Here is a 27,064-nt window from a genome sequence, read left to right on the forward strand (position 1 = left end):
GTGTCCTGTGTCCCATGAGGCCACAAGAAGGCCACCCAGGGAAACAATGCACCATTTCTAGGGAAGAAATCAGCTTGGGGCCAAGGGTAGGGGAGGCACACCAACAAACACATCCTACCTTGGTGATGAGTGGAGGAAAGAGCAAACACTACAGAAATACAACTTTACACAGAGGGCAAAGTGTAGAACAGAGAAAAGTGGGTCCCGTCCAGTGAGGAAGCTCTCCCTGGTGCCTTTCCTTGCTCAGGGGGCTTCAGTCCAACGGCCCATTGGGCTCAAGCTTTGCCTTAGGAAACAGAGCCACCCTCTGCCCTGTTTCTGGCTGCCTCGCTCCCCTCCTCAAAGTTTGATTTTGAATTCTGTGGGCTGCGTGGTCATAGAGGCCCCCGACGACTTGAAAAGCGCTCTGAGAATGGTGTCAGGGTCCACTTCAGCAGGAGGGTTGGAAGAAGAGGCAGGGTTTCCCCGCCTAGGTGGCTCACTCTCCTTTTTCACTGAGGGGCTGTCACTCAACCTCCTGTGAGAGCAGAGAACAAAATCCCTGTCAGTTTCCCCTCAGGCGGTGCTAGGTCCCAGGGAGCATCTGACGGGAGCCAGGAGAGGAGTACCATGCTCCCACCCCTATCTAACTTCACCTGGGAGGAAACTGCCATTTTTTTTCTTATTTACTGTGAAACAAAACAAAACACCTAGCTGCAGGTGGCTGAGTGCTGAGTTTCATATCTGGAAACACTGCGTGTTCTCCTGGGTGGTCACACATGGCGACATGTTACGCAAATCTTTCCAAGTCAGCCACACTGACCTGCCTGTCCCAGTGATTTCCTAACGTATCAGGTCATCAAAACCTCCAATATTTTTATTTTTTTAATTTTAAATTATGAGGCTGGAGAGATGGCTCAGCAGTTAAGAGCATTGACTGCTCTTCCAGAGGTCCTAAGTTCAATTCCCAGCAACCAGGCTGGCCTTGAACTCACAGCGATCCACCTGGCTCTACCTCCCAAGTGCTAGGATTAAAGGTGTGCACCACCACACTCAACTTAGTAGTATGTACTCTTCATAACCGAACTGTCTCTCTAGCCCCTTTCTAAAACATTTCTAAAGCACAACTTACTCCTGGGTCAGTTTTATTGACTGGTCCAATCAGCATCTATTACCCAGGTTCAAATCCTGCCTTTGCATGTCCAAGTCCACTCTAGCCTGCCTGGCACAATTCCACCCACCCTGGCATTCTCACCTTCCCCCTTTCAAGAAAAATGCTATCCTGCCAGCCTCAATATTCTATGCACCTGAGGCTCCAGAAAGTCCTCAACAGTGAGCCAGGTACATGTGCCCAGATGTGGTCCAGCACCGCCTTAACACAGTCAATTACACGGAAGTGCAGTTACTTTCCACTAGGAAGATGGCGATCATACAAAGGGGATGTGAGAGTTGCTCTCCACTTCCTGCAGAGACGCTGGACACTGTCATATTAGTCCACTGTAATCAAACCCTGGGGAGAGTTTGAGACAAACCGCTTGGTTCTAATTCAAGCATCCTGACTGACCACTGAGGATCAGAATAGAAGAGGTGACTGTGCAAAGTAAACCAGCAAGGAATCTGTCCCAGCCTGTCCCCTTGGCACTTACAGCAGGATGGGTTGGTCTGAGGTGATGACATTCCCATTCATGTGAAGGTTGCACTTCATGGGTTGCCCTGGAAACCAAAAAAAGAAAAGGCTCCATCAAGAGACTTGTTCCTCATCAGAGGGGAAGGATAACCGACTCCATAACCAAGGGTCAAATTCTACCACTGAAGCCAGGCATGGTGGCACAGCTGGGAGATCTAAGTATTGGCAGAAGCTACCTAGCACGGGAGGTCTGGGGCTGCAGCTACCTGGCCATTTTCTGAACGTGTATCCTACAGAGCTGTGAAGTCTGATCTATACCTTGGACTACAACGAGTCTTTCACCCATTAGACCCTACACTCTATGCTTGGAAGGCATTGAGTGTCTCTCCCCACCTCCCTGCTTGAACTTAATAACCCTGTCATCTTGTGTAAAGCACATGGTCACTGAGGACGGCACACTATGTGACGAGAACAGGCCTAGTTAGTAAATCCTTGTCTAAGCCAAACCAATGTCAGTGCTGCTCTGAACACCCCAAATACATTTCTTTTCTGTAAAAAGAATACAGCCTCAAGTATTTTATCACAGCTACAGAAAACACACTAACATGTAGACACTAAGGAAACCTGGGACTGGCAGGTCCTTAGTAATGAGGCCAGGAAACAAAAAGGCCAGAACTTTGCTTCACAGTGGAGATGAGGACTGTGGGGCAGGAAGGAGCTGCACAGCGAGAAGCCACTCTAACAAGTTTGTTAGGCACAAAGTAAATGTGTAGCTACGACCCTGTGTGAAAGGCTTGTTATACGAAGCTTGCCTTGTCCATCAAGGATCAAGTGCTAGGAGGCTGTACTCCACTGTGAGACATGCTGTGCAAAGGGACCAGATGCTGCAGGAGAGCATTCTGTGCCCAAGTCAAGTCACTATTAACCTGAAACTAGTTCTGATCAATTACAACGTGAACCCTTGAGCAATCACAAGTAAAATGACTCAAAAATACACATTGAACTCTTTCAAGAAATCAAAAATCTGATTATTAGGAATGCCTGTGGAGATGACTGAATCTGCTCAAAGGAAGGAGAGGGTGCAACTGGACTGAAGCCACTGCTAACCACAGGCCCAGCCCATCACGCTGTGTGTGCTCTGCTTTACAGTGCCTGGCAGGGTTAGGCCCTTCCTTTCTTCAAAGTAAAGGTTCCTAGTCCCTAAATGAAAGAGGAGGTTATCAGTGCTATTTTCTTTTTTTTGCAGGACCAGTACTCACTCTATGTCCCTGTCACATTTGGTAAATCTGCACTGCCTGGAACTGCCTCAGTATTATCACGTCTGCCATCAGATACAGTAAGATGTACCCAGACGTGGCAGAGGCAGGCAGAGCTCTGTGAGTTCAAGGCCAGCAGACAACATTCTGCCAAGTGAGAGAAAATAAGCAATTGTTCACCCTTTACTTCCTGAAAGACCTGACCTAAGAATTACATGAGGAACCCTGTGCATGGCCTAAGGATAGGCCTGTGTTCTTGTGGAGCCAGAGGTCAACATCAGCACCTCACTCTACTGCGCTTCACCTTACGAGCCTTTCCCAAGCCTTGTGATTATATGAAGAACCTTTACAACTCAGGATTTTCGTTTGGTTTGCTTTGGTTTTTCGAGACAGGATTTCTCTGTGTAGCCCTGGCTGTCCTGAACTGGCTTTGTAGACCAGGCTAGCCTCTGCCTCCCAAATACTGGGATAAAAGGTGTATATCATCACAGCCCAGCTTTTTTTTTTTTTTTTTAAATAATCCAGTTGGGCAGTGGTGGCACACACCTTTAATCCCAGCACTTGAGAGGCAGAGGCAGGCAGATCTGAGTTTGAGGCCAGCCTGGTCTACAGAAAGAGACAGGGCTACACAGAGAAACTCTGTCTCAAAAATCAAAAACAAACAAACTCAGCTACAGCCTGCGAAAAACTGAATAGACATTTCTCTAGAAGACACGCATATGGGCGACGCTCGGATCAATACCATTAGCCACCAGGGAAATGCAAATCAGAGCACCAAGGCCACCTTTCTTATTCTCTGCCTCCCCTGATCTGATGCAGGGCCCTGATCCTCAGCAGGCTCTCAGCGCACACACAATGAGCCAGTGGAAAGAAGCCTGGCTCAGAGCTCCTCTCAGCCATTTAGCTGAGCTATAAAAAGGACGATCTCATCCAGAAGCCAACACATAGCCAAGAGCCCCGGCCACTGAGAAAGCTGGCTCCTAGCAAGCCCACAGGTGAAGAGAGAGGCTGTGGCATCTGGCTTTTAGAGCCTTTAAGAGACTCATCCACAGAGACGCACTACTCAGTGCACATCACTGCCTCTTCCTGCTACCCAGAAGGCCCTAAGGGATGAGTTCCCTAAGATGTCTTTGTAGCAATCTCAGAGGACAGCTTACTCCACAAGCCTACTGCTTTCAGACAGAGAGGGAGCGTGGTGGCAGGTTCCCCTCTAACTTACCATCCAGACATCGGTTATTATATTTCTTATAAGCAGTGATGGCATCATCCTTCTTCACGAACACAACCTCTGCTACCCCAGGATGGACCAGCCGAGCTCGCTTAAGGGCTCCACACACACAGAAAAGCTCCTGCAAGTGAGCACAAATGAGGTCGGGAGGGAACTCCTGACTCCCTGCTGTTAACTCTCCCCAAGGACTGCATGCAGCCTCATGCCCAGGACTTCAGGGCAGGGCCTTTGCTGCTGCAGCTCTTCCTTTCTTGGCTTGCAATACCTGTGACCCCCCCACAAAGTCATGTCCCCACCCCCAAGTTCTCCCTGTGCAACCATGGACCTCACAGCACTCCTTGTCAGAGCAGGGCCCAAGCTTATCAAATGACTTTCAGAGAGCACTGTGATAGAGCCACAGGACAGGTGCAGAAGCTCATTAAAGTCAGCTGCTAATGCATCCCAGGGAGGAAGACTGTTGGAACTATGCGTGCTGGTGTTCTACTCAGCCCGGGGTGAGTGAGAGTCACGGGGTGCCTGACACTTTGAGCACTAGGTCAGTAGAGCCCCAGTAAATTAGGCACAGACGGACAATGGGTGCTGCCTTCTGCTGGCTGAGTGATTACTACTCGTAGGCTGTGTCCTCCCCTAGCTCCCTTCCTGCCACAGCCTTTGCGACACTTAGCACTGACTACAATATAAGTGTGAGCTACATACCAGCTTCAACTAAAACCTTTTTTTTGTTTGTTTTGTTTTTGTTTTTTGGGCTTTTCGAGTCAGGGTTTTTCTGTGTAACCTTGGCTGTCCTGGACTCACTCGGTAGACCAGGCTGGCCTCAAACTCACATCAATCCACCTGCCTCTCTCTGCCTTCTGAGTGCTGGGATTAAAGGCGTGCACCACAACCGCCTGGCCCCCCCCAAATTTTTTTTTTTAAAGATTTATTTATGTATGTATATGAGTGCTCTATTTGCATGTACACCTGCAGGACAGAAGAGGGCATCAGATCATATTACAGATGGTTGTGAACTACCACGCAGTTGCTGGGAATTGAACTCAGGACTTCTGGAAGAGAACTTAGTGCTCTTAACCGCTGAGCCATTTCTCCAGGCCCAAAAATCATTTTTAAAGGAGTGCTTTGTACGTGCTGTCTTCATTTTCTAACCACCTCATCTTAGTGACAAGGGAGGCAGAGGCCAGAGAGGGACTATCATGTGAAGATGTATGAGAGAGGCAAATCAGAACTTAAGCCACTTCTGCCACTCACTTCTGCTTCTGCCACTCACGTCTATAATGCTCTGAGAACAAGGCTAATGACAAGATCTCTAAAATGATTTCATGAGCCGGGCGTGATGGCGCACACCTTTAATCCCAACACTCAGGAGGCAGAGGCAGGTGGATCACTATGAGTTCGAGGCCAGCCTGCTCTACAAAGAGAGTCCAGGACAGCTAAGATAACATAGAGATCCTGTCTTTAGATAGGTAGATAGGTAGGTAGGTAGGTAGATAGATAGATAGATAAGATAAGATAAGATAGATAGATAGATAGATAGATAGATAGATAGATAGATAAGATAGACAGACAGACAGGCAGACAGAGGGCTAGAGAGATGGCTAGGAGGTTAAGAGTACTGGCTGCTCTTCTAGAGGTTGGGAGTTCAATTCCCAGAGATCACATGGTGGCTCACAACCATCTATAATGTGATCTGATGCCCTCTTCTGGCCTGCAGGTGTACATGCAGGCAGAACACGGTATACATAATAACAAATAAATAAATCTTAAGGGGAAAAAAAAAATGATTTCACTATGCACCCTTGGCTGTCCTAGAACTCACTACGTAGACAAGGCTGGTTTTAAAGAGCCAGCAACCAAGAGCTGCTGAACCTAAGATGTGGCTGCAGGGAAAAGCTGGAGTCTCCAGTTGTAGTCATCACCATAGGACAGTCCAAAGGACACTTGAGTCTCTAAATGAATAGCTCCACTGAGTGCATACTATCCCTGCTGAGTGAAAAGGAAGCACTGGCTGCTTCCAGGCTCACATTTATCAGGCATATTAGCTATGCTCATAACTCTTATGAAGGCAATCTACAGAGGTCACCCACCAAACCTGCCAAACCATCCTGCTCCTTCAGATAGCAAAGGAGACAGGATGCTACAAAGACTGAAGGGAAAATACCAACCAGCAACCCTGCACAATGACAATGCCCCCATAAGCTTGCATTTGAATGCTTGGTCCCCAGTTGGTGGAACTGTTTGGGAAGGTTTAGGAGATGTGGCCTTGTTGGAGGAGGTGTCACTGGCTTTGAGGTTTCAAAGAATTCTCTGCCTCCCACTTGTGGAACAAGATGTGAGCTGTCAGCTGTTCCCACTGCCATGGGAACATGGCTCTCATCATCGGAAACCCTAAGTCCCTTTTAAATGCTTTCTTTTCTAAGTTGTCTGGTCATGGTGTTTTGTTACAGCAAAGTAAGACAGGTATGAAAGGCAACCTCCTAGTCCTGTCATGAAAGACACTCCATGATGCAGGCAGGCTGGGCGGAAGCTGTCTAGAGGTTGTGCAGAAGAAAGCAAACAGAGCTGCACCAATGCTGTGCTCTCAACAGCTGCCTCCACTGCTCTTTCCTCCTAAAGATCACTTTTGCCACCCCAAGACAGCCCATGTGAGGCCCTTGGCTGGTGTCTGAAAACTGGGCCTCCCAGTTTTGTAGCTGACGGAGCAGCTCACCAACACCAATCCGTACAGTACAAGTATGGTTTATAGTGAACACCTACTTTGCTTCTGCACAGTATAGAACTTTGGTACATGCTAAGCACATGTGAGCACCAGGCTCCAAGAAAGCCTTGGGCACTGAGTCTTTAATAGGCCCTTGGTGTCAAGTGCTCTCATAGCTTGTTGGGAGAATAAGTAGATCCTGTGTCACCCTGCTGGGAGTGATACCTATTAGCCCGACCCCACCCATTGGGTGGTAAAAAACAAACAAACAACAACTCACCCTGAGCATAACCATCCTTTAAGTTCCAGCAAATCACTACTGGGATGGTCCTAGGGACACATACCACAGAAGCAGATGGTGACTTAAAAGGTCAGATGGCCCATGATGGTACTTACAACAATGTCTTCCTCTGTGACACGAGGGTGCAGGTTATTCACAGTCATCTTGGTGCCTTCCAAGGGGCTGAGCACAGGCTGCCACAGAGACAAGAATGTGAGGAGGAATCAAAAGGCAGCATGCAAACACACAAAACTCACTCCAGACAACTGCCTAGAATGGCAGGAAACCCCATTCAGAGTGCATCTACCACACTGGGTCTCCTGGACTGTAGAAAGCAGGAGACTTCTGCTACTTCTTAAATGTGCAGGCCCTTCAACCCAAGCCTCTGCATGGACTGCTGTCCATACTTCCAGATCCAGTCAGCTCAAATGGCATGGGCTTAAGTTTCTGCGAGGCATAAAATGCCATCCCCTTGTGGTTCTCAATAGGTCTTTTCTGGGACCCCCATGCCATGTCACTCACTACCTAGTGTGATCTCTCTGCAATGGTCCTTCCTTACTGGCCAGCAAGCTGACTGAGAACACGGGTTTGTTTATTCATTGCAGAGAGGAGTGGTAACATCTACTTCACAGGGTATTCTTAGGACACACAGCACAGTGACACCCAACACAGGCTGACACTTAGCTGGGATGATAATGTTCACCTTACCTCAGAAGGTGGCAGCTCTTTGGGAGGCTCCTCTTTGTTCACCAGTGTCCGAGACATGTTGGTCAAGGCTTTGGTTCGAACAGAGGAGGGGAGAACAGGAGCGGTGTAGGCATCATTCTGAACCACTTTTGTGAGAGGAAGGGCCTTGGATACAGACAGCTTAGAGCTGCTCAGTCCAGTCTGAACAAACAGGAAGGATGGAGTCTGAGAAGCCAGAGACACAGACCATTGTCTGAAGGGCTAACAATGAGCTAACACAAGATCCCCAAAGCCTCTCAGTCCAAGCCCAAGTGCAGGGGCTGGCTGGCTGCCAGTACCAGTAATGGACAGTCGGGAAGAGTAAAAGCGAGAAAAGTACAGAGCCATGCACTGACCAGAACCCTTGCTGGGAGGCACATAGAAGGCACTTCCCATAGAGCTGGTGCTTAGCAAGAGGATTCCATACAGACTTGACCAAGAAACTCACTTAAGAGCCACAGGCTCAGCCAGGTGTGGTGGTGCATACCCGTAACTCTAGCACTTGGGGAGGCAGAGGCAAGTGGATCTCTGTGAGTCGAGGCCAGTCTGGTCTACAAAATGAGTCCAGGACAGCTAAGGCTACACAGAGAGACCTTGTCTTGAAAAGGGGAGGGGGGAGGGAAAGAGGAGAGAAGGGGCTTGAGAAAAGGGGGGGAAAAAAGAGCCACAGGCTTCCACTACAACAGAATGGCTGGTCATAAGAACTGTCTTTTTAGCCAGGCGTGGCAGCACATGCCTGTGATCCTAGCACTCTAGGAGGCAGAGGCAGAAGCAGGTGGATCCCTGTAAGTTCAAGGCCAACCTGGTCTACAAAGCAAGTCCAGGACAGCCAGGGCTACACAGAGAAACCCTATGGGGGTGGGGTAGAAAAGAACTGTCTTTTTCTTTTCATTTTTAAAAATTAGTTTTTATTTTCTGTGCATTGGCGTTTTGTTTGCATGTGTATCTATCAGATCCCTTGGACCTGAAGTTACGGACAGTTGTGAGCTGCCATATGGATGCTGGGACTTGAACCCTGATCTTCTGGAAGAAAAGCCAGTGCTCTTAGCCTCTGAGCCATTTCCCATGCCCTAAGAACTCTCTTAGGAAGGCACAGAATTCCTAGCTTTTGGGCTCTGATCTGGCAATGCAGAGGCACCATACACAGCTATAGCCTGCATAGTTCCCAGACTGGAGGACAGGCTGCAGAAAGCTAGCATGTACAGCCCATCAGAATCAGCCCCTCCCACACAGAGGATGTGGTCTCCTGGAAACAGAAACTCAGTCTCATGTCTAGAAGATGCATGAACTAAAGCAGCAGGTGGCTTGCTGACTTTAAGGCTTGCTGTCACTGAACAGGAAGAAAGGAGGGATGCCACAGAGGGTATGGGGAAGGGTCAACTCACCAGGCTTCTCCAAGTCTGGCTGAAGCATCCTCCCCATGCCAGATCCACTCTCAAGCCACTCTCTATGTCTCAAGAGTCTGAGAAATTACTTGGGAGCCATGCTGACTCAGCTCAACAACTCCACTGACGACTCATAAGCTGGGTAATGAGGAAGAGGTTCATCCTCCTCTCTGTGCTGCTTCCTTATCATAGAAACGAACCCATGTCCCTGAAGACGAGCAGGAGCTGCACACGAATGACTGCGAGCACTGCTTTTCCAAGTGGAATTAGCCATGGACTAAGCCAGCAGATAGGCAGGCAGACCCAAATGGTCCAATTACTGGAAAGGCCTCTTCCCTTTGAAAATAAATGAACTGGCAACATTCAGCTTTACAACCACTGCAAGAAGTGCCCAGGAGATTGCTTCACACTTGGGATCATGGCCAAAGCTGTGTCTTTGCAGCAGGACCCTCAGGTTCCCAGACACTGCTCTCTCATTGCTCTGCATGATGTGTGACCAGAGCCCTTACCAGATGCAGCCCACCTTTCCTGACTTCTGGTAAGATCATACTGCTTACAGGGACCCAGGCTCATACTGCGTACAGTGGACCCAGCCTGCTGTACTGCTATAGGAGCAGAGCATGGACTAAGACACAATTCCCTTCAAGGGTCTCAAACCTAACCCCAGGAACTGCAGCTCATCACTGCTGTAGGACCTTGAGCAAATCCTGGACACTCCAGTGTCCAATGACAAGATCAAGGCACTGGCTAGTTATAGTTCTAAAAAGCTCATAGCCCAAATCAATGGGAGGCCTGATTCTCTACAACCTCATCCATCCATTTGATCTAATGTGCAGAGTGCAAGGGAAAGGAAAAATTGCCATACCATGTGGTGGACCAAGTTGCCCGTGGCTGCAAACTTCATCTGTTTAGTAGGAACAGGTGTTGTAATGTCATCATCTTCATCTAGGTCGTATAAGTTCTGAGAATAAAGAAACAGTAGCTAGCCAGGCATGGTGGTGCACACCTTTGATCCCAGCACTCGGGAGGCAGAAGCAGGTGGATCTCTGTGAGTTCAAGGACACCCTGATCTACAAAGCGAGTGAGTCCAGGACAGCTAAGGTTACACAGAGAAACTCTGTCTTGGGGAAGAAAGAAAGAAAGAAAGAAAGAAGAAAGAAAGAAAGAAAGAAAGAAAGAAAGAAAGGAAGGAAGGAAGGAAGAAAGAAAGAGAGAAAGAAAGAGAGAAAGAGAAAGAAAGGAAAAGAAACAGTAGCTGGGGCTGAGATGTTGCTCAGCGACCCTCAGCACCACAGAATAAGCATGTCGATCAGCTAGGTAAATGCTAACATGGCACTCAGCCTTCAACACACCTCTGAACCAGAGCAGAGAAGTGGCTGCTGGAATGAACAGGACTAAGGAAGGAGGTGGACACACGAGCACAGGACAGGGGCCTGGAGAGACGTGGGCTCCCATCCTCACAAGGGGACTCCTACCCACAGAACCCAGTAGAAACAGCTAAAAAGAACTCCTGCTTATAGGTGCTCCCAAATTCCTTTTTGGCAGAAACATCCATGTAACCCAGCTGGCCTAAAACTCAACCCTCCTGTCCCCAGCCTCCCAGGTATTTAATACATGGCCAGAAATACCTTCTCATAGGTAGCAAATGCATATCCAGAATCTCTACAATGTATTATATTCAGCTAATGATAGTCTGAGAAAGGACTTCATTGTGAAACAACAAAGTATACTGACACTACTTACACAAGCCTAGATGGTGAGATGGTAGAGGCCACTACATAGCTAGTCCGGTACATGCTCTGTAGGCAGTCTACCTGAGCACAGTGTCACTGTGGAGTACATGACTATCATTTGGCTTAGAAAATCATCCCAGTTTGGTCTGTAACCTAAACCCTACAAAGAGTTTTACCCCAAAGATGTCCACAGCAGAGTATTTCTAGTAGGGAAAATGTCAAATCAGCAGATTATCCAGTTTTTAAAGATGTTTTTACAAAGTTGAAATGAATTATTAAAAAAAAAAAAAAAAAAAAAAAAGGATGTTACAAAATTGGGTGAGAACATAACCTCAATGCCAGGCAGGTAATTAAAAAGTAGCAATAGCAAATGAAAAACCAGGAAGCAGGGCTGGAGCAGAGCATCAGTGGTCCAGTACCTGTCTAGCACCATAAGGCCCTGAGCTCCACTCCCAGTGCCTAGAGACTGCCCTCAGTTCCCAGCACCCACATGAAGGGTGCAGCTCTTCCAGGGACCTTCTTCTGACCTCCACAGCAACAGGCATGCGTGCAGTACACATACATACATACACACGTACGTACGTACACACACACACACACACACACACACACACACACACACACACACACACACACACACACACACAAACACTGATACACATTTTAAAAACAAAAAGCCTAGCCGGGCGTGGTAGTGCATGCCTTTAATCCCAGCACTTGGGAAGCAGAGGCAGGCAGATCGCTGTGAGTTCAAGGCCAGCCTGGTCTACAAAGTGAGTCCAGGATGGCCAAGGCTACACAGAGAAACCCTGTCTCGAAAAAACAAAAAAACAAAACAAACAAACAAACAAAAAGCCTGGAAAGGAGCCACAGCAGAATAACAATGGTGCCTAGCTTGCTGAACAGGCACATGAGGCTGTTTTTCTACATTAGACACATGTAATGTTTATAATAGCAAACAATTTAATTTTCCTGTCTTCTACTGTCCTTTATACCTCTCCTCTCTCAAGAAAAAATTTCTTCTCCGAGGCTGAGGTGTTGCTGTTTAGATGGTAAAATGCAAAAGCTCTGGTTTCATCTGCAGCACAACACACCACCAAGGTGGAGGCAGGAGTAGCAGACCACACGGTCTACGTGAGACCCTGTTTCAAAAAAAAGTTTCTTTTTGGAGACAAGGTCTCCCTAGTAGCTGAAGCTATCCTAGACTTTGTGACCCTCCTGACTCTGATATACCATGCCTAGATTAAGAAGTTTCTTTCTGGGCTGGAGAGACGGCTCAGAGGTTAAGAGCACTGACTGCTCTTCCAGAGGTCCTGAGTTCAATTCCCAGCAACCACATGGTGGCTCCCAATCTTCTATAATGTGATCTGATGCTCCCTTCTGGCCTACAGATGTATACACAGGCAGAGCACTGTATAATAATAAGTAAATAAATCTTTAAAAGGAGAAGAAGTTTCTTTCTTTTTTTAACACAAGGTCTCATTCTGTAGCCCAGGCTGTCCTGAACTCACTATATAGGCCCTGCAGGCCTCAGATTCATGAGCTCTGGCCCAACCTCACAGAACTGAGATTAAAGGTCATGTCTCCAAAGGGGCAGCTGCTGCTTTTTCACTATGTAGATCAGGCTGGCCTTGAACTCACAGCGATCCGCCAGCCTCTGCCTCCCAAGTGCTGGGAATAAAGACGTGCGCCACCACAGCCAGCACAAGTTTATTCTTAAAACTCACAAACTTCAAAGTGAAAAGTTTCTTCTAACACTTTGAAATAGGAGCCCTAGGCCAGTGCTCAATCGATCTACCCAAGCAGACCTCATGAACACACGCATGCACACTCACTCTACCTGTTTAGCCTGGTGGTTATTGACAACATTGATCCTCATTCCAGCACGATGGGCATGAAGTGGCACCATGGCCTTTTGCTGTGGAACCTAGAAACATCCAGTGGTCACAATCCATCCCAGAGGGTTTATGTGCATTCCGAGTAGGTCAATGAACTTGATATAGGTTGGCATGTACAAGCATCAGCAAAGGTCATACAATAATGGACGTGAAGGGCTTAGTGAACTTCCCTCAGTCAACAACTGGTGCTTCTATCCCAAATTAAATGCAGTTTCCTTTCCTTCTAGAGTGGTGGCTGTGTGGGGTGGCCAGGATACTGGACAAGCAGTCACTTCCTGGGCTCCTATCCTGGTCCTTGCACTGATTGGCTGAGTGAGTAATGTCAGATACACTATTTCACATTTCTTACAGATCCTTTCTTATAAAACTGAAATTTTAATTTAATTACTAATTCTAAATTTTGAGTGAGGAACAAATAAGATAGAACTTGTAAGTACCTGCCCAGCATGCGCACAGCATGCTTTGTGTTCTGTTTTTTTCTCTACTTCTGTTTCACTTTGGAAAGTCAGTTCATTCTGGTGAGCCTCCTCTCTGAAAGACAATGTCCTGTGCTCCACAAGACTGTCTTATGTGCTTTATGCCTTTTTGTAAGCCAGAAAGAGCTGGATCAACACTGGGAACAACTGCATTTTTGCCATTCCCCACTTCTTCCAGCATGCTTCTCACTTTCTTCCCAGGTTTCTGGAAATGCAGGATAGGAGCCACAACCTACCTGGATAGTTTTGGTGAGTTTCAGAGCAGGGGTCACAGTCCCAATGGGTGGGCTTGTGAAGGTGGCAGGGGATCTCCTCTTCAAGCTGATCTTCTCCCGGGCGTCAGCCACCTGGCGGGGCGTCTGGGGCACAGTGCTCTGCTGCTTTCGTGAATTCAGCATCTCTCTGGCATCCTGTACTTTCCCTTTAATCCGAAACCGGGCATCTTTCTGCAGAAGCTTCTCCCGGGCGTCTTTGACTCCCAGCTTGAGGCGAGCATCTGAGAGGCCGATCTTCTGCCGAGCATCAAATCTCTGCTGGAAGGTGGCCGTGCGCGCCGGCTGGCTGAGAAGACTATGCTGGATCCCAACTCGAGAGCGGACACCTCCAACTCCTGGTCTGGCACTGAGCCTGCAAACATAAACCGCAGCAGTCAATGGGTCTGGGGATCAACAGCAGCCCATGGAGGAGAGCTGGGGATACCTAGCATTGAGCTTGTCCTGGAATTTCCAGAACCCTGCTTGCTCCCAAATACACAGAAACGTACATACTTCTTTCTTGTCTCCGGCTTCTAACTTTGCCTCAGAAACAAAATTATGGAGACCCCATCACCAGTTAAAACCGTTTGCTCCCCTGACCATGCTTTCAGGCACTCCTTTATGTACCCTGGGGTATCTATTATTATGCCTGCTCTCCCTGTGGAAGGCAGACCTGGTAAAGCTGCCTCCTTTTTGTCTGTTTTCAAGACAGGGTTTCTCTGTGTAGCCTTGGCTGTCCTGGACTCACTTGCAGACCAGGCTGGCCTCAAACTCACAGATATCGGCCTGCCACTGCCTCCCAAGTGTTGCAATCAAAGACATGAGCCACCACTCCCAGCTTGTAAAGCTGCTTCTTAAAACAAATGGTGCCTCTCTCCTGGCAGACACCTCTTACTAGGACTGAGAGAACCAATGTGTAGGTGTCAGCACTCAGAAGACTAATAATAGAATGAAGAATAAATATTTAATAGCCAGGCATTGGAAATGCTTGTAATCACATCATTCTGGAGACGGAGGCAAGAAGACTGTGAATCCAAGGCTGGTCTGAGCTGCAAGACACAGTTCAGAAAAATAAAAAAGAAACAGGCTAGAGACAGAGCTCAGTGGGTAAAATTGCTGCTCGAGCAGCAGACCTAGGTTCAGTTCCCAGGACTGGCACGGTGGCTTACAGCTACCACCACCGCCAATTCCAGGGAATCCAATGCTCTCTTCTGACCTCCGAAGGGCACCAGGCCCACATATGGTGCACATAACACATTACATACATTCATGCAAAACATTCATACACATAAAATAAGTAAATCTAAAAAAATTAGAAAGTAGCTATGCAGTAACAAAAATGTACAATTTCAGAAACTCTGAAAATTAGAAATGAAGGCTGTAGAGATAGCAAAGTGGCTAAAAACACAGGCTAGTCTCCCAGACTCGTTTGGTTCCCAGCACCCACACCAGGTGGCCCACAGCCAACTGCCTGCAACTCCAGCTGCAGAGGATCTGATGGCTCTACCCTCAGGCACCGCACACAAGGGAGCACACAAACAAGGGCACGCACATACATATAAATAAAATTTTAAATTGTTTTTAAGAATTAGAAATGAGGGGGCTGGAGAAATGGCTCAGAGGTTAAGAGCACTGTTTGTTCTTCCAAAGGTCCTGAGTTCAAGTCCCAGCAACCACATGGTGGTTCACAACCATCTATAATTAGATCTAGTGTCCTCTTCAGGCATGTGGGCAGAATATTGTGAAAATAATAAATCTTAAAAAAAAAAAAAAAAAAAAAAAGCTGGGTGTGGTGGCACACGCCTTTAATCCCAGCACTCGGGAGGCAGAGGCAGGTGGATTGCTGTGAGTTCGAGGCCAGCCTGGTCTACAAAGCGAGTCCAGGACAGCCAAGGGCCAAGGCTATACAGAGAGACACTGTCTCGAAAAACCAAAAAAAAAAAAAAAAAAAAAAAAAAGAAAAAAAAAGAATTAAAAATGAGCCAGGCGTGGTGGTGCACACCTTTAATCCCAGCACTTGAGAAGCAGAGGCAGGTGGATCTTTGTGAGTTCAAGGCCAGCCTGGTCTACAAAGTGAGCCCAGGACAGCCAAGGCTACACAGAGAACCCCTGTCTGGAAAAACCAAAAAATGAGAAATGAAGCTGGGCATGGTGGCGCACGGCTTTAATCCTAGCATGGGAGGCAGATCACTGTGAATTCCAGGCCAACCTGGTCTACAAAGTGACACGGCTTATTTATCAATGTTTCCTCCAAAGCCTCTGATCTGGGTCAGGCTAGCCCTGACTCCATGACAGGGAGGAGAATAGAACAGGCCAGGAAAAATGACAATACACACAAACAAGAGGCAAGCTATTTCCAACAGAAATACCATTGGCTATTTCATGATGTCTATAATCAAAGCAGCGACATGGTGGCCATACATGAAATGGATGAAAGGGACCTTCTGCCCAAAACATCTCAGTAACAACTCCAGCATCTCAACTTGAACAGGGCTCTGGCAGCCGATATAAACTGCATTTAGTGATGATTATGATTAAAACAACAACAACAACAACAACAACAAACCACCTTTACACGCTAAGTTATAAAGGCTGTCTTATGTTTTCTATAAGGTTTTACCTGGAAACTTACAAGGTCTAACGGCTTTAACGAATGTACACATGTGATAATGACTGTGCTACTCTGTGTGTAATTTGACTTCAACTGTCTCTTATTAAGGTGATGTTGCACAGGGCCTTCTAAGCTAAACAATGGCCATCTTCAGAATGCCAGCTGTACCTGCTTAAAACAGCTGGACTTGCCGGGGGATGTGGGGGGGGGGGGGGGGGGGGGGGGATGGCGGCGCACGCCTTTAATCCTAGCACTCAGGAGGCAGATAGACTGCTGTGAGTTCAAGGCCAGCCTGGTCTACAAAGCGAGTCCCAGGGAAACCCTGTCTTGAAAAACAAAACAAACAAACAAAAAACACCTGGATTTGTTCAATGTAATAGTGCTTTAAAAGGAAGAAAGAGGTAGGGTCACTGGACTTTCAGTCGCTCCTCCTAGCTGGCTGTGCACAAGTAGGCCCTAGTTATATGAGACCTCAAAGTTTTCAGGATGTAAAAACGGGAAGGAGGCCCACTATGCAGCAATGAAAATAAACTGAGTAAAGGCTGCAATTATTGCTCAACACCTCCCCCTACAAAATTTCCTTACCAAAAAATGATGAATGTTGACTGTCATATCTCATAATTTTTTTGTTGTTTTGTTTTTTGAGACAGGGTTTCTCTGTGTAGCCTTGGCTGTCCTGGACTCACTTTGTAGACCAGGCTGGCCTCAAACTCAGAGAGATCCTCCGCCTCTGCCTCCCTGAGTGCTAGGTTTACAGGTGTGCACCACCACACGTAGCACGACACATTTTTTTTTTAACCAAGAGAGATGAATATATAAAAGTTAAAAACACTACACTAGGGGTTAGTGGCTCTCTGAATATTTCTCCCACCATCTAAGTAATTTAAAACCTACCACAAAAGTTAGTAGTTAACAATTCATATGCAGGTCTGGAGAGATGGCTCAGGGGTTAAGAGCACTAACTGCTCTTCCAAAGGACCTGGGTTCAATCCCTAGTACCCACATGGCAGCTCACAATTGTCGGTAACTCCAAGATCTGACACTCTCACACAGACATAAATGAAGGCAAAACACCAGTGCACATGAAATAAAAATAAATTCTTTTTTAATTCATATGCAAAGCAGGCTTTGAGTTGGCATACCCTAACACCTACCCCATCTACAAACTGCTGGAGCACATGAAGGGCTGGTCCAACAGAGCTAAAGCTGCAGGACCTCCCATGACAGGGCAACAGCAGGATATCAGAGACGGGGTCCCAGTGAAGAGCCAGGATTGACAGTGTAGAAAAGCCAGAGGCCTCAAACCAGACCAATGACTCACTGCAATGAACATGGCAAGTAAAGCTGTTTGGGCAAAAGGGTGTGCTGTGTGACATACAGTTCCACAGTGAGATTCATTCTTTCTTTCTTTCTATCTATCCATCCATTCATTTTGGGTTTTGTTGTCGTTGTTTTGTTTTTTCAAGACAGGGTTTCTCTGTATTTTGCTTTTTTGAGACAGGGCTTCTCTGTATAGCCCTGGCTGTTCTAGAAATCACTCTGTACACCAGGCTGGCCTCAAACTCAAAGATCCACCTCCCAAGTACTGGGATTAAAGATGTGCACCACCTACCCCTAGCTTTTTATTTGTTTGTCTGTCTGTTTGTTTGTTTGTTTGTTTTTGTCTTGAGGGAGGAGTTGCAAGGATGGAGGGTGGATATGGTGGGGTGGGGAGATGAGTGGGATTGGGGTACATGATATAAAAATCACCCCCCAAAAAAAATCAATAAAAAGCTGTTTTAAATGAATGAAAATTCAATGAGCAAAGTGGCTAGATTTATAATACACTTGCATGGCATGATATCCACAGGCCCAGGTAGTTCCCTTGGAGGAAACACAGCACTGGAGTAGGTTGCATGCTAGCCTCATTACAGAACAAAGATGCACTGGAAAATAAGACCTGCCAAAGTCCACTGCTCCTGTGCGTGGCTGTGTAGGCCTGACCAGAAAAAACTCCTTATCTGTAGTGCAGGTAAATTACTCCTCACATCTCACAAGACAGGGGAATGGGTTCTCTGCCTGGAGGATCTTAGAGTCTACATCTATATCCTAAATACTTCAAACAACAGAGGCAAATAGCAATTGCTCTGCCCTCTGCCTCCTAAAGTGACATATGAGGAGGATATTGTGAATAGGGGGACCTGTACCAAAGATGTTCACCTGACTGGTATAGACCCGTATGACATTTCAATAGGCCTTGTCCTTTATCCTGGCTTTCAATTCTTCCAAAAGCTAATTCCAAGGTCACACCCTAACCACCCACTCCCCCATTAAAGGAGGCTGCCATCTACTCTGTTACCAAACTTACAGTTTGGGGTATTTATTCAGACTACCCAAGTGATGTCTTTGAAAACTTTGCTATGCTGGGCGGTGGCCTTTAATCCCAGCACTAGGGAAGCAGAGGCGGAGGCAAGTGGTTCGCTATGAGGTCGAGGCCAGCCTGATCTACAAAGTGAGTGCAGGGCAGCCAAAGCTACACAGAGAAACCCTGTTTCAAAAAACAAAAACAAAACAAAAAAAAGGAGAAAACTTCGCTAGACAATCCTATAAAAATGACAAGAGTTCTATTTCTCTTCTAAACTACCAATTAGATGCTGAATGTAGCAGACTTCCAGGTGCTTGTTCCTTATGCAGGAGTCTGATGTAATAAACTGCTAATTAGTTATCTTTCTACAAAACTCAGGTCTATGGTCTGGACAGTTGTGCAATTGCATTCAACCTTAGTAACCAAAATCTATCCCTTAATGTTCCCCCACAAGGTTATACAGTTATTACCACCTGACCTTTTCTGGATCTAGCCATTTGTCAAGTTTTATTGTGGTCCCTTGGATGGATCCTCCTCTGAGGGACTCTAACTGTTGCCCTTGCTACACTGTCCCTTTCGTCAGCTCAGAGAAATCCATAGCCCAAGCCTCTGAAACCAGCTTGGGTGACCTCTGACGGAGACTGTCATTCAATTCATCACTCTTTCTGCTACTCAGAACAGACAGACTGAAGCCTTTCCACATCAGCTCACCTCTGTCTTACCAGCTCTCAAACACGTAAAGAGACATTTCAGATCAGCTTAACTTGTTTGGCTGCTGCAGGAGTGCATGACTAGCTCTGACTCCTGCTAAGGATGGCACCTGTGCCCTCCTCCAAAAATGGCGCTGCTTCCACACCAACAAAGCCTAACTGGTTTTAGATGGGGCCCAAGACACAGGGACAAGACAAAACTTCACCCACAGCCTCTTCCAATGTGTGTATGAGTTTTAGTTCCCTCCACTCTGGCTCCTCCCCATCACTTCTTTCATCTTTATTATCCTCATGTTCACCATTTTTACCCTGTTTTTAAAAGTGTTTTACCCTCTGAACTTCCCCTACATCCACACAAAATGTTCATGTAAGCCCTGCTCAGCTGGCATCTCTGGTTGCCCTTCCCTCCCCCACATGGTCCAGTAAATCCCACTCCTATCTCCAACCCTGCCCCCTCAAAGGAAAGCTTCCACATTCCCAGCATTCCTGATGACCGCCCCAACCTGGAGCCACCGGCTCTCCAAGCCCAGCAGGTGGCAGACATGTCATCTTCCTTCACCTGCCATCCTTAAAAACCCCACCAAGTCGAGGTGCTCCAGAGGCTGCTGAGCCTCATTCCCCAAATAAACCTGCCCTTTTTACACTTTTAATCTGGCTTCCACTGGCTTGTTTCTTCAGCGGAGATAACCCATCAAGCCCTCCTTCCCAATGACAAGTGATGGGGCTCCAACAGGTACAACAAAGCCAGTCAAATGAAGGAAGATGTAACCTTGATACAACAAAACAGTTAGCCTACACAGAGGACTAGACTTTAGTGACTGCCAAAAGGGAGGGCATCTGGGCTTCCTAAGAGAAGAGTGCTGTTCTTATGCAAACCAATCAGGCCTAGTAGAGAAAATACTAAACAACTTTAGAAAGAATCCAACACTGAGCTGGGCATAGCAGCAGAGGCCCATAATCCCAGCACTCAGGAGGCAGAGGAAGGCGGATCTCTGTGAGTTCGAGGCCAGCTTGGTCTACAACGTCCAGGACAGTCAAGGCTACACAGAGAAACCCTGTCTCAAAAAACCAAAAAAGGAAGAGACAGACAGACAGACAGACAGACAGACAGAGGAAGAAAGAAAGGAGGTAAGGGGTAGGTACAACTCCTACTCCTTTTTACTCTTCCAAATTGGGATCTGTTGGGTAATAGTCTCAGGTCACGAGGAAGTGGCTCAGGCTATACGGAGCACTAGCCCCTAGCCATAAAGAACAGTTTAGCCCCAGTCTGCTCCACTTGCATAAACCACATGCCCAGTATAAAAAACAACCCAACCTGCTCTCAGTCAAACCACAAAAAATAGCTTTAACTTCCCGGTAGCTACCCATATATATGCGCACATGTATAGACTAGTCCCCTGCCCCTTTAAACGTATTCAACTTCCACCCCTCAGGAAGGCTGTAGCCCACGCTGCTCCAATGAAGCCGCCTCAGCCAGGTGAGACTAAGTCTGTCTGCTTCCCTACCTCAATTTTCTGAAACAACCTAACAAAGGGAAATGTGTGACATTCTAGACCCCATAACATCAATGCTGCTTTTTGAGAAGTTATGTTATCCATTCCATCAGTCAGTTAAACAACAAAACATCAGTCAGGAACGGGGCAGGGGCTGGAGAGAGGCTCAGTACCTAAGAGCACTTGGTGCTCTTGCAGAGCACCAAGGGGATCTGATGCCTTCTTCTGACCCTTCAAAGGCACCAGGCATGCATGTACGTGCAGGCAAATAATCAAAAACAAAGTGTAGCTCTGGCTGAACTGGAACTTGTCATGTAGACCAGGCTGGCCTCAAACTCAAGATATCAACTTGACCCTGCTTCCTAGTGCTGGGACAAAGTGTGGAATACTACACTGGTTAGGTAAATCTTTAAAACAAAACAAACCAGTAAACCCTACACCACAAACTTGTAAGTAGGGCTACAATAATATTCAGGAAGATTGCCCTAATCCTAGGCACTACAGGTGAAGAACAGATCTGAATGTCCCTCAATCTATTAAAACACCAACAAACAGCCACTATTAACAGCTTCAAAGTACAGGTGACTACTGTCCTATTCAGGGACAGAGACACTCTACTGCTGCTCAGGGTGAGAACGCACATGAAGAACACCTGACAAAAGTGCTCAGCTGCTCACAGTAAGTCACCAAGATAACCTGGACCGACATTTTAATCTACAACAATGCCTCACTTGGTGACAGGGCTATACTGAAAAACACAGGATAGTAATGAAAACAGCTCAGCACTGCCATGTCACATAACCCTAGGGGCCACCTCTACTCATGCCATTTGTCATTGGTACACCTAGGGTGCATTTGTGGAGGGGAGGATCTGGCAGTCAGGGATGTAGGCACTGCTCCGGCTGGGAGTAGCTACTTTGCAATTCGATGCATTCATTGCCCGGTTACATGCATTCTTTCAACTCCTTTTGAGGACCTCTGTGTTCCAGCTTTCTATAATCACATCTCCTCTTCCTGCATGAAAAGACAGCTATTCATCCCAGCGGGCAGCAGCACTGGTTACAGGGCAGGCATTAGTCATCAGGAATTCTTCAAATAAACACTCCCGCTAAGGCAGGCCTCTAAAACAGAGTCAATTATGTTACCCACCCCAGAACTGCCGAAGGCTCTGTAACAAAGCCCTCCCCTATGGGTGGTCTCCAGCCTCACATCCCATTGTAGAGACTACTGAGTTTCCTGAATACACTCACACAGTTTTCTTTGGGAAGGTGAAGGAGGGTAGCTTTGAGCAAGACTCTGCCCTGCCCCACCTTGGACAACAAGATCAGTAGTGAAACTTCGCAATAGGTTTCTTTCTTTCTTTTTTTAGATTTATTATGTATACAGCATTCTGTCTGCACACCAGAAGAGGGCACCAGGTCTCATTATAGATGGTTGTGAGCCACCATGTGGTTGCTGGGAATTGAACTCATGACCTTTGGAAGAGCAGTCAGTGCTCTTAACCTCTGAACCATCTGCAATGGCTTTCAAGTCCCCCAGCACTCCTTGAGATCCTGGGAAAGGGTGCTGCAGGCCAATGAGAGGGCAGGTGCCCACTGGACCCTTCTTACTCCTATTCTCCAAATAGAACCTGGCATACCCTGAGGGTGTGTAGAAGGACTGGGGATGCCTTGCCTTCCTGGTTCTGTGGACTACAGAGCCAAGGCCACCTCCAGATGTCTGATACAAAAGAGGACCATGAAGGTAGCCTGAGTTATATTTAAAAGAAACAGAACAAAACATTTATTTGTATATGTGGGTGGCTACGCATGCACCCCAGCACAAATGCAGAGATCAGAGTACAACTTTCAGGAATCTATTCTCTCCCTCTACCAAACAGGTCTTGGGATGGAACTAAGGCTGTCAGGCTTGGTGGCAGGCTCTTTAACTTGGTGATCAATCTTGTTGGCTCTGAGGTGGTTGTTTGAAGATTTATTTTTTATTTTGTATATATGAATGTTTGTCTGAATGTATTGTCTGTGTACCGTGTACATGTAATGCCCAGAGAGGCCAAAAGAGGGTGTTAGACTCCCGGAGACTACAGTTACAGTTGTGCACTGCCATGTGGATGCTGGGCGTCAGGCCCAGGTCCACTGGAAGAGCGGCCAGTGCTCTTAACCACTGACCCAGCCCTGAGATCACTTTTATACAGAGAAACAAATACAGTTTAATCCAAATTAGTAACAAGGACAAGACACCAGGACACACTCCTTTTCTGAAGAATCTTCAGCTTCCTCCCCATGCTTTTTGTGTCTGGAGCTACGTCTGCTTCAGCCTATCTCAGCAGGAGAAACATGAGGGCCACACGTAGATGGCCGGCCGCCTGCCCTCTGTGGCTCCAAGCACTCCGGAAATGGGACACGCAGCTCTCAGCTGACCGACTCTAGCACACTCTAACTGGACCCATCGAGAACTACACCAGTCGAAGGAAGGAGAGAGGCTGCCTCAACTAACTTAATCAGAGGCTCGACAGTCTAAGGCAGAAGTCAACAGGAGGCACAGCCAACACACAGCTGTCTGCGCAGCGCAGACTCAGCAGAGGGTTCTTCACAACCTAAAATCACTGGTGGCACGTGTGGGCGGGACAGCAGGATCTCCTCAAGAGATGGATGAGTGTCACTCAAACCACTCTCCTTATTCTACAAATAGGCATTCATCAAAGCATCTTTTCCTGATTAGTGGGGGGAGCGGAAGGGACAGGGAACACCGACCCTTCCGCTCTGGAAGACACATACTCCAAAGGCAGTTGGTGCCGGGCTCTCCAGCCTGGCTACACCACACAAGCTTTGGCTCCCAGGTTGGTGCTGCTCTCAGATTGTTTGCCCTAGATTCTGACTGCATTTGGTGTGCTTTGGGGTCCACAGTCTTGTAATAAGCAGTGAGGAGGGCTTAACCAGCGGGAGAGCTTTAGAAGGCTCTGCCGTTGCCACACCCACTAAGAAAGTAGCTGCCCCAGGAGCCACATACTCTAAGTTTCTAAACACAAGGCTCTTCCTGGGATAGCTACATAATACTAAAGCTGAAGTTGCCAGAATAGCGATTTCTTCTAGGAAGCACTAAGCAATGTGGGAAATGACATTTACTTACTGAAATTGTTCAGACTCTTCACAGAACTTGACATGGAGCCTCTGGTCTAGTGTTTGTTGGCTGTGCAAGTGAAATGGGATTTTAGGAAGTTTGAACCCTTGCACTGTCTTCTGGTCTTCCAGAATACTCTTGTTCCAATCCAATCTTCACATAAAAGCAAAATTCTCTGCTGGGCATGGTAGCCTAAGCCTTTAATCTCAATACTTGGGAGGGAGAGGCAGGAGGGTCTTTGTAAGTTTGAGGCCAGCCTGGTCTACAGAGCTCCAGGACAGCCAGGGCTACACAGAGAACCCGTTTTGAAAAACAAACAAAACAAAACAAAAAAAGTCATGTAGGTGTCTGGAAAACACAACCCAGCTTTTCAAGAAAATACATGTTAAGCCAGGCGTGGTGGTGCACGCCTTTAATCCCAGCACTCAGGAGGCAGACAGGTGGATCTCTATGAGTTCGAGGCCAGCCTGGTCTACAAAGTGAGTCTAGGTCAGCCAAGACTACACAGAGAAACCCTGTATGTGTGTGTGTGTGGGGGGGGATATGTTATTTGGCCACCCCAGATTCCTCACTAATGTGACCCCCTGCCCCAGCAGTCATGTAACTGGTTTACCCTTTCTTTTTTCCATATACATTTATATTATTACACATATACACCACAAACTACCCATAGCAAGAAGAACCATGAAACAATCAGGACTTATATAAATGTTACATTCTTAGTGTTTTGGCTCTTTGTATTTGACAGCCTTGAAGAAAACATCTTTTAAAACCATGTACCCCTGAGCTTGATCGCCAGGACTTTTCAGAGGTAGAAGTCTCTCTTGGCCCGGCCGTTATAAAAAGACCGGAAACTTTTAAATGGCTTAATGATCGTGGCTGTCAATAACTATGTCCTCAGGACCATTTCACTGTGACCCAGAAGGCAGATGAGCTGGATGGAGATGACAGGCTGCAACGCTGGGATTAGAGGGGCATAGGCTTCAGTATGGAAGACGAAAGCGGTCACTAGACAGGCGTGGGAGAAAGCCTTAGCGTCCGCTGGGCAGATCCACGTCTGGGAAACAGCGTACCTAACTCGAGCAGGGCGTTCACAAACTCACTAGCCCAGTTACCGCTTCCTCACACTCAACGCCAATGCACCCTCTCCCACTGTTTTTCTATCTCTGCCCGAGGCCACCGAGGCCAGGGGTGGCACTCTGTGGCCTTGGGAAAGTCACCCTACCTTCTCCCAGGCTCCAGCTTCCCGTTCGTGAAAAGGGTGTAAGACAATTAAACACCACCAAAGTGTCTGGAGCCCCAGCTACCGAGAGGCTGAGGCGGGAGGATCGATGTGAGTCTAGGAGTTCGAAACCAGCCTGGGCAACACAGAGGAGGCCAGACACAAGCACGGCTGACATCTCAGCACTTGGGAAATGGGTGGGGTATCCAGGCATTTAAGGACAGCCCCAGCGCCACAGCGAGTCCGAGGCCTGCGCCGGCTATGTTGAGAACCCCGTCCCCGTCTCAAGAAAACAAGTGAACAAAACAAAACAAAAAATATATATATTACAGATATTACAATAAAAGGAACAGGCACTTGGCATCGGAAAGCTCTTAGCCCCTCAGCGGGTCGCGGTTAACCACAGTGACATAGGAGAACCCGCAGAATACGACACGTAGAGCCCTGGGCTGGGGTCGGCTCAACTTCCGTCCTCTTCACTCCAAGGGCCCAAAGGCGGGGTTACCGTGGACCCTGCGACCCAGTCCCCCGGGATGAAGGCCCGGCCCAGCCCGGCCCTCGGCCTGCCTGCGGCCGCGGCTCCCGGGCTCGGCAGCCAGTGGGCTGGGGAGCCGCTGGGCCCGCGCGGACCGGCCAATAAGGAGCGCGGCGAACGCAGGGGGCGGGCACAAGCGGATTCTCGCGCCGCGTTCGGGCTGCTCCCTCCTCCGTCCCCGAACCCCAAGAAGAAAGCAGCGAGCCCCACATAGAGAAAAAGGCCGCTCACCGTCCCTTGGTCGTCGTCCCGCGCTTCCGGATGAGCTCGTCCAGCGAGATGTCGGCCATCTTGCGCCACCAAACTAGCGGAGAGCGGAGGAGAGGCCGTCAGCAGCGAGCCCGCCCCTTGGCCGGAGCGACGAACAGCTTCCGACACCGCGACGACGGACTCTCGCGATAGCGCGAACGAAACCCGGAACGGAAGGGGGTGGGGCCGCTCCCCGTGAGCCTTTGCGGTACCTACTTCTAATCTGCATGTGGAGGTCAGAGTGTTGGGGTTGATTTTTCCCTCCTTTTGCAAATGAGGGGGTTAAAGTGATGTAAATCACAAAGCACTAGGAAAACTGTCGAGGGACAAGACTATTAATTGAACAGACGACCTGAAATTCACCATAACTGCTAAGAGACGGTAATTCCTTACCCTTGAGGATTGCGGACGCGTTTTTCATGCCTTAAACTTATGAGTAAGGAAAATAACGATTCGGGGTGACGCCCGAGTCCTCACTGCTCATGTGAGACGAATTTTTGAGCGGGTAAAGGTTGCCACCTGCGGCGACCCGCCTACTTTGCGGGATGCCTGGGTCTGGTGGCCTGCCCGACCCCGTACAACACAAAGAATAGAAAGCTTGTGCGTCCCGCTAGCGCTCTGCGCCAGGAAGCCTCAGCTAGTGAGGATGTGTGTGACCTACAGCTGCGGAATCCAAAAAAAGTCTTAAACACTGAGCCGCCCGTCTAGCTTGTTCTAGTGTTTTTAACTTAGCATCTCACGACTGGGCCTGGTGTCTCACACCTTTAACCCCAGCAGGGACAGGTTGACCTCTCTGAGTTCGAGGCCAGCTCTGGTCTGCAGAGTGAGTTCCAGGTCAGGGGAAAATTCTTGAAAAACAAGTGTGGGCTTATGACTGCAAGTTTGCCCAGTACAGTAGTTCTTATCACTTAGAAGTTGGAGTCCTCTAGTAGTTTCCATGTTAGATAGTTTTCCACCAAACATCTGTGCATTCATCCTTAGGTGACTGAATGCTTAAGAAATCTGTGTGCATAGTTACTAAGATTTTATGAACTGTTGTGTCCTGTTAGTGCATATTGCCCTGTGACTCCAGTATATCTCACCTGTACTGACCAAACCTAAATAAAAAGTTTATTATGCCGGGCGTGGTGGCGCATGCCTTTAATCCCAGCACTCGGGAGGCAGAGGCAGGCGGATCGCTGTGAGTTCGAGGCCAGCCTGGTCTACAAAGCGAGTCCAGGACAGCCAAGGCTGCACAGAGAGACCCTGT

The 27,064-nt window shown here is 47.8% G+C and overlaps 1 protein-coding gene and 1 non-coding gene across 3 annotated transcripts; one reads left to right on the forward strand and one right to left on the reverse strand.

Moving 5' to 3' along the window:
- On the reverse strand, positions 1–25,964 carry Poldip3 (DNA polymerase delta interacting protein 3). Of its 2 annotated transcripts, XM_051160096.1 has the most exons (9): positions 25,798–25,964; positions 13,517–13,907; positions 12,747–12,833; positions 10,039–10,134; positions 7,771–7,950; positions 7,179–7,256; positions 4,082–4,211; positions 1,626–1,692; positions 1–517 (listed from the first exon to the last, which is right to left on the reverse strand). In XM_051160096.1, exons 1-9 carry the CDS (start codon positions 25,854–25,856, stop codon positions 340–342), a joined length of 1,266 nt encoding a protein of 421 aa, XP_051016053.1. In that variant the 5' UTR covers positions 25,857–25,964; the 3' UTR covers positions 1–339. The 2 variants fall into 2 exon arrangements, with proteins under 2 accessions (XP_051016053.1, XP_051016054.1); XM_051160097.1 differs by lacking the exon at positions 12,747–12,833.
- A 270-nt stretch (positions 25,965–26,234) lies between these two features.
- Positions 26,235–26,385, forward strand: LOC127201908 (U12 minor spliceosomal RNA). The gene has a single exon (XR_007832244.1). It is a non-coding gene; the product is annotated as a U12 minor spliceosomal RNA (small nuclear RNA).
- The last annotated feature ends 679 nt before the right edge of the window (positions 26,386–27,064 follow it).

Source organism: Acomys russatus, chromosome 17 (assembly GCF_903995435.1).
Source record: "Acomys russatus chromosome 17, mAcoRus1.1, whole genome shotgun sequence".
Classification (NCBI taxonomy): Eukaryota; Metazoa; Chordata; class Mammalia; order Rodentia; family Muridae; genus Acomys; species Acomys russatus.